This window comes from Phaseolus vulgaris, chromosome 4, assembly GCF_051622355.1.
Source record: "Phaseolus vulgaris cultivar YP4 chromosome 4, ASM5162235v1, whole genome shotgun sequence".
Lineage (NCBI taxonomy): Eukaryota > Viridiplantae > Streptophyta > Magnoliopsida > Fabales > Fabaceae > Phaseolus > Phaseolus vulgaris.
Window position 1 is genome coordinate 12,159,660 of NC_143501.1, and position 8,398 is coordinate 12,168,057.

At 33.1% G+C, this 8,398-nt stretch overlaps 1 protein-coding gene across 1 annotated transcript; it reads right to left on the reverse strand.

Annotated features, from left to right (window-relative positions):
• Positions 1 to 7,417: 7,417 nt before the first annotated feature.
• Positions 7,418 to 8,398, reverse strand: LOC137838285 (uncharacterized). Its single transcript, XM_068647535.2, has one exon. The coding sequence runs from the start codon at positions 8,396 to 8,398 to the stop codon at positions 7,418 to 7,420; it is 981 nt and encodes a 326-aa protein (XP_068503636.2).

Sequence of the window (8,398 nt, forward strand, 5' to 3'; positions counted from 1 at the left end):
ATTTTTTAAATTCTCTAAATTTATGATTTTTATTATTTTTAGTAAAATAATTTTTTTCATTGTTTTTCAAATTAATTGAACATGTATATTTTAACAAAATTTTATTTACACGGACAAAATTAAGTGTTGACAATTAGTTTTTTTTTATGAAAATAAGGTTTTGGATCACTTTTGGTATAATATACACCTTGGTGAAATTTGAGTTTTTTTTTTGAGGTTCCCTCATATTGGTAGGTTTCTAGAAGTTCACTTGACTCCCTTTTCTACCACTCGCTCACATGCACAATTGATATGATCTAGGTCTTATTTGATTTTCAACTACTTAGTCATGTTGACCTACCTTGCAGTATTTTCACGTGTACACTCATTTAAGCCTTATTAACCTTTTTTTTTTATGTTGTTTTAGTTCATTATAAGTTCTGAAACTGAAAAACCATTATATGTCCAACCTTGTAATTTGAGGATTGGTTAAAAATAAGTGAGGGTGTTACCTTGACCTTTTTGATAATTTGATGTATATTGAGGTTTTGATGCATTATGACTTTATTGGAAGTAACTTGAAAAGAGACGAAAGCATGAGAAATGAGAAAAAATTTAAAACATACGGGGTTTGATATGAAAAAGTAAAGAAAAATGGATGGAAAAGGAAAAAGAGTGAATATTGAGTTTTTGGTTACCATATACTTATTTTAATTCATTCCTCATTACTCCTTTTTTTTTTCTCTTTGGTTTATAGCTTTGTGTTCATTCTTTTATCCTACCTTTACCTTGACCACATTACAAGGTTAATTGAAGTCATTGTCATTTTTAGATGCATATATTTTGAGTAATGAAAATTAGAAGCTCTTGAAGACTATGGTAATGTTTACTTTCATTATGTGCCTTGAGTGAAAATATTAACCAAAACACTTGAGAAAATATGTGACACACATATCCTTGTGAGAATTTATTTTTACCAATTTCGATCCATAATTTAATTTGATTGAAGTTCTTGCTTACTTTTATGTTTGGAATATACTCTTGATTGTTTTGATTCTTTAAAAATTTGATTGATTGTTTATCAGATCCATTGAAATTTTTGGTTTGTTTTCTTTTCTTCCCTTTTGCTTGAGAGGGCAAAAACTTAACTTTGAGTTATTTGAACACTCATATTTGATACTCACATTTATAGTCTAATTGCATCTTTTAAGTGTTTATTGTTTCTTTATTTCTTACATTTAGCATGTATTTGTATTTTCAGCAATAGATAGGAGTCTTTCTAAATATTGACTATATTTTTTATTTTTCTACTGTATTTTTGTGTTTCTTTTTACACTGACCATTGTATATTGTTGGGTTCATATATTTTTTTTTTTGCATATATTCTTTTCAACTGATTCTTTTTGCATGGAACTCCTTACTTCCCAAAGCTTCAATTTGGACAACGTGGTGTTTGGGTTTGAAGCCATTTTTAATAAATTGTACAAGTTTAGGCAGAACGCATAGTTTTGTTTATATAATTTTTTTATATTGTTGACCTTAAAAATGGGATATATATATATATATATATATATATATATATATATATATATATATATATATATATATATATAGATAGATAGATAGATAGATAGATAGATAGATAGGTAATTAGATTATGAGTAGGATTTTCATTCTGAGAGATAAGCTTTAGTTTTTTACTTTTACGTATAGTTTTCAGTTTATATTTATTCAGTTAGTTTTCGTCTTTAGTTTTCAATTTGTCCAATGGAATTCTTCTCTTATTTGCATACTTCTGGAAGAACTTTCACTCACTATTCTTTCTTCTTTTGTCGTTTACAGTTTTGCTTTCTTTTTAAGTTTCTATTCTTTGAATTGTTGAGAATTATGAATTTTTGAATCGTAATACCTCAAGCAAGCAATGTGTAGATCAATTGGTTGCTTTGAGTTCATTATGTAACCTTGATCCTTAAATATTGCATTTCTTGATTATGAATTGTAAGTCTATGGTTGTATAATTCGATTGAATTGTATTTTCATTTTTAAACGCAAGAACTAGGCGATTGTTTGGATTTCTTGTATTCAAGCTTCAGGAGAACTGGGTAAAACCAATTCTCACTTGAGTTTTTACATTTCTTGAATCCATTTACATTTTACTTTCTGTTTCTGAAATTAGATTGTTATTTTTTTATTCAATATTATGTTTGTTCAATTCGCATTGCTTGTTACCGTTTATCACATTATATTTTCTTTCTCTTATATTTTTGTTTCATGTTTTTATTGTTAATTGTAATTTCCTTTTCTCCCTTCATTTTAATTTCATTTTTTGATTTCTATCAGTTTTCAATTTCATTTCAGTTACTAGTAATTGTTTAATTTTGTTAATTTTGTTTTCTATTTTTGGTTAACTCTGTTTTCAGTTTTCATTTTCTTTCTATCTTCTAGTTTTCGTTTTTTGATTCGTTTCTATTGCTTTTAATTCAATTTCTATTTTTTTCTTTTGTTTTTAATTCCTTAAATTAAAAATCACACAATCTTAACTTTCTTATGGAGAATAATAAGTGGTGGATAGGTATGATGTGTGTCTTATTTGACCTAGATTAGCCTCTATATTGCATATTTAGGGAGGAATTTGTTTTGAAAGTTCATTACAACGTGAGCCTTATCACCCCATCTATTGTATCCCCTTCTTCTACTTTTGGTATTGCTACACCATCCTTGTTTACCCTAGCCCCAACTCCACCCACTACTTATGCACAACCTAGAAAATTTGCATCTCCATCCCCTTTTGACGGTGAACTGACCAATAATAGTTGTATCCTTTGCTCTTATGATTCCATCATCGACTAATATTGATGTTGGTTCAGTAGTTGAAGATGATCTGACTCTTCGTGATCAACCTTATGGTCAAAGACAATATTTAATTTCAATTTTAATAATTCATTGTATGTTATATACCAATGTTTGCTTCATCATCTCATTGTAATTACATTTGTTCCATCTAGGGTTGCTTCCTAGGCTATCACAAAGTGCATTAAGCAACAATTTCTTGAACCTTGGACAACGTGTGGAGTGATGTTGACCTTGAAGATCAAAGCTTCATTTGACGTTTCCAAATCATACATTGAAGAATTGAAGGCACTGTGTGTCTAGGTAAATTTTGATGTACTTGTGTTTGTTTCTTTCCAATGCTTTATGATCGAAGTCCACCCCACAAAATGTTTTTATTTCCAAAACTGCTAAGTGTTTTTAATCGATTGATTTAGTATCAATAGGTTAAAACTACTTAACTTCTTTTACTTGTTTTAAAAGAGTTTATTTGTCAAAATTGTTTCTCTCTGTTTAGAGAATCACCAAGTTATTTCAAAAAATGGCTTTGCTTAGGGCTTTCTCGATGGCACAACACTAAATAACTTGTACTACCTTCAACCTCAATGCACATATCAAGGTGTAATTATGTATCATGTTACTAAGATATTCTAATATTTAGTTTAGGAAAGGATAAACTCAAGAAAGATGAGAAGGTAAGTGATAAGTCATTGGGATTGGTTGTCACAAGGTACCCCGATAAGATCAAATTTGGGATTTTATAACTCAAAACTCCATAAAGTTCTCACAATGAGAAAAATCAATTTTCTTTCAAAATTCATATATCTCCATCTCCCTCGATTGTATTTCAAGCATATCCTTTTATAGGCCAAATTATGTAAGGCCCTCTAAGTTCCACATTCATCCTCGTTAACATTTAATGTCCATTAGTAATTAACTTTCACTAGTGTTGTCTTTAATTTCCATTATATGCATCATTATTTACCATCATGAGAACATGAATGATTCACCTTTTTGTGTTTCTTTATCTTCTCATGTTTCTTTAGTATTATTTTTCATTTCCTTCTTTTTGGTCTTTTTTGTGTGTTTATTTCTCCTTTTCTCTTTTCTTCTATAATATTTTTTTCTTGAATTTCCTTTTCCCTCAACTTCTTTTCTTGTATTTCTTTACCACTTAACTTGTTATCTTTTTCCCTTTTTTTAAATTTGCAAAAGAGAAATTGAAAAAACAAGTCTAGAATTCAATATCGAAAAGCCAAATTCTGATTTGTGATAATGGAATCTGCAACGCTAAAAAGTTCTATCTTCAAATATTCAAATTTTGAAGTTATATACAATAAAGTAAATAATATACTTTTGTCTATAGTTTTGATGTCATTAACATTCTGATTGTATTGAAGTTGTCTTCTTGTTATATCAATCTCTTTCATAAAAAAAATATGAAATGTAAATTACTAATAAGTACTTCACTATAGACCACTCAGATTTTTTAGGTTCAAGGAGTATTTTTTAAACTACAAAAATAGATAAATTTAAAATACATTATTAAATATAGATAAATCGTCTTATACGACAGTGATTTCTAATAAAATAATTATGTTTTATTTTTTATTTAAAAAATTAAATTTGTAACCAATAGTTTAACCTAAAAAAAATTATAATAAAATAACTTCAATATTATTTTATTTCAAAGTAGTAAAATATATGTTTCAAAATATTATTTAAAAAATAGTAAAGTCTCATCTTAAAACATCTTTACCGTTTTTTTATAATTTATATTATTCAATATTTTTGTAATTTTTTTAAAAGTACTCCGAAATGTAAAATATGCGCTATACTTTATTGCAGCAGTTTAGCATATTAACTATGCAAAAGGACCAATACATATCTCTGGATTAATTAAAGAATTCCAAATAATGTTCAACAAAAAATTATTGATTTATTGGTTGGTAGGAACTTTAATTATTTACAGAGTAGTGAAAGATATAAAACTAATGTTGTTGTTAATTATTTTACTTCTAGCACAAATACAAAAGTAATAAGTTAAAATTTAATATTTTTATTTATTAAAAAGTGAACATTAAGTCTAACTCAACAGTTTTAGATATTATCCTAGATCAAGCCTTTAATTATGCTAAAGTGAACACTTTCGAAAGGTCAATCACCCCCTCCTTGGAAAATATGTTTATTCTGTGCTTCCATAATTCACTAACTACAACAATCAAAACACAATTCCAAACAACATTTACCTGGACATGAGCATTTAGCAAATTAAAACGCAAGAAGGGAGTAGTTGGATCAACATGATCAACCGACGCAATCCCTAACCATGCATGACACTTATTCCACACTAACCAAGCAATCTTGCAATAAAAAAATATGTGTTTTGTCGACTCCACTGCCATCCTGCAAAAACTACATAGATTGGTATCAACCAAAACCCCACGTCTTTCCAAGTTAACTTTTGTGGCAATCGAATTGATCAACACCCTCCAAGCGGTAACCTATGCTGAGGGCAAAGCAATAGTCTTCCAGAGGGAGACAAACACACTATTTCACTCAACAGGGTCTCTTAAAAAAGCATAGGCAGATTTTATTGAAAAATCACTACCTTACCAACCTTCCAAACTCGACTATCTGCAGAATTCAAGATAGGGGTCTTTCCATGCACTTCTTGTAACAATTGAACTTCCTGGCAGATTTCCCAATCAAACAGACCTCTCCTCCAGAGTAACTTCCACTCCCCACAAGACTGTAAACTACCTTCTTTATTCCCACACAAAGAAAACAATCTTGGAAATTTACTTTTCAGATCTCACCCAAACATCTTTCCAAAACAAGACATCTTTCCCGTCTCCCACTCTCCGCTCGCAACAATTCTCAAAGGATTTACCCCATTCCTCCATTCCTCCATCCCCAAACCCCCTTCAAGTCTCTCCACCAGCTGTAATCCTTAGCATTACTCCTTTGTTCTTGCAAATTTCTCCAGCCTCCATATTTAGACTCAAGAATTTCCTTCCACAGACCATCCTTCTTAGTCTCTAGACGCCAAATCCACTTTCCCAGCAGTGCCGCATTGAAAAACCTTAAATTCAAAATTCCAAGACCATCAGCTTCTCTAGGCTCGTAAGCCTTTTTCTACGAGATCCATGCTACTTTCCTTCCTTCATTTCCCCATCCCCATAAAAACCTTCTCTGTACCTTTTCAAACTCCTTTAACACAACAACAGACAGTTTATACATGGATAAATAGAACAACGGAATAGCAGAAAGCACCGGCTTAATAAGACACACTCTCTCTGCCATCGAGAGAAATCTGCCTTTCCATCTACCCAACCTGCTCTTAACTCTTTCTAACACACCGTCCCAGAACGAGACTCTCTTGTGACTCCCCCCACAAGCAACCCCAAATATTTGAAAGGAGTTTTCATTACTTCGCAATTAAGGATTGCAGCATATTGCTGGATCACGATGTGGTCAACCCCCACCCCTCCAATTCTACTTTTCGAGAAATTAACCTTCAAATCAGAGGCTAATTCAAAACAGTGCAGAATAACCTTCAGATTGCAGACCGATTTAAAATTCGCTTCACATGAAAACAGAGTATCATCCGCATATTGAAGCATGTTTACCTTAACCTTTCGTACCCCAACCTCCAGACTCTCCACCAGATTCTTCTCAACAGCTATCCTTACAACACCTGTCAATCCTTCTGCCACAATGAGAAACAAGAAAGGCGCAAGAGGGTCACCTTGACGTAGACCCCTCTTTGGGCAGAATTCTGAGGTAGGACTCCCATTTACAAGCACCGACACAGAGGATTCCAAACAAGATTTTATCCATCTGATCCATTTTTCGCAGAAGCCTAACCTTCCAAGCATGTAAAATAAGAACTCCCAGCTTACAGAATCATAGGCCTTCTCGTAATTAACTTTAAAGTAAACACAACTTTTCTTCCTTCACTTCACCTCCTCTAAAACCTCATTTGCCACGAGGACACTATCCAATATGCCCCTTCCTTCCAAGAAAGCAGATTGTCTGGAATCAATCAACTTACTCATCACCTTCTTCAACCGAAGAGACAAAACCTTAGAGACAATTTTGTATAAACAACCTACCAAAGAGATAGGACTGAAGTCACTTAGCTGCTACGGATTGTCTATCTTGGGAACCAAACAGATGAAAGACGCATTTGACCCCCTGGGCCTACTTCCTCTATCTGCAAACTCATTCACTGCCTTCAGAACATCTTTTCTGAAAATCTCCCAACAGAACTTTAAAAAACCAAAGTTAAACCCGTCGGGACTAGGACTCTTCGAGCTTTCACAACTCCATATTGCAAATTTAACTTCTTCTTCAGATATATCTTCGACCAACATTCTATTTTCCTCCCCAGAAACTAAGCTGAAAGCAACATTATCCAGCTTGACAGGAACCCCCTCAACTTCATCAAACTGAGATTTAAAAAATTCCTAACCTTATCCTTTACCACCTCTGTATTATCACACCACATGCCATCCACAAAAACTCCATTTAAGCCATTTCTCGCCCTCCTCCACTTAACAGCCGAATGGAAAAAACTTGTATTGAGATCCCCATGTTGCAACCACTAATGACGAGCTTTCTGCTTCAAAATAGCCTCTTGCTTAAAAAGGAACCAACTGTATTCATCTAGCAACACTCGCCTCTCCTCCCTTCCCTGCTCGTTTAGATCACTTTCATCATCCCTTGCGTCCAACTCTTGTACTTTCTTGACCAATTTATTCCCTTCAAGGTTCACATAACCAAAGACCTCCCTATTCCATATTTTTAAATCAGCCTTAAGATTTTTCAATTTTTCTTTAAACACAAACATGCCTCCCCCCTGTACCTCGTAACTATGCCACTTGCTCCTGACAAAATCTTTAAACCTCCCATCACTCTGCCACGCATCCAAACTTCTGAACAGTTTTGGACCCCAATCCACTTTTGAGACCTTAAACACTAAAGCGCAATAATCAGAAACAATTCTGCTTAACACAAATTGTTTACAATCCGACCACACATCCAACCATTCCCTGGACACTAAGACCCTGTCAATTCTACTTTTAACTGACCCGTTCGGCTTGTACCAAGTAAACTTTCTCCCTACCATCGGTACATCCACAAGCTCAGAGTTTTCAATAAATTCATTAAACCCTCTGACATCTATGTTGTAGTCTGACGCTGAAAACAGACTCCTTCTCTCTTCCTGTCTCCTAACAAAATTAAAGTCTCCAATCATGCACCACACCCTATTATTCTGGCGTCGTCTGAGCTCACTGATGTCTTTCCATAGAACCTTCTTTTCCTCCAACAAGCTTGGTCTATAAACATTAACTATTACAACCTGAACCCCTCCACCGCCCTTCCACACCCCTTCAACAGCAGAGAAATTGTTGCCTTTGACAGAATTGACGAGTTGAAATTGGTTGTTTCTCCACATAGTTATGATCCCTCTTGTGTTATTTCTAGCACCAACTTCAATCCACCCAATATCATTAGATCCCCACAAATGAAAAACCAACTCCTTACTAATCTCGTCGCATTTAGTCTTTTGTAAGCAAATCAT

Coding starts and splice junctions, on each gene's coding strand:
- LOC137838285 (XM_068647535.2), bottom strand. CDS start 8,398: ATGATTTGCTTACAAAAGACTAAATGCGACGAGATTAGTAAGGAGTTG.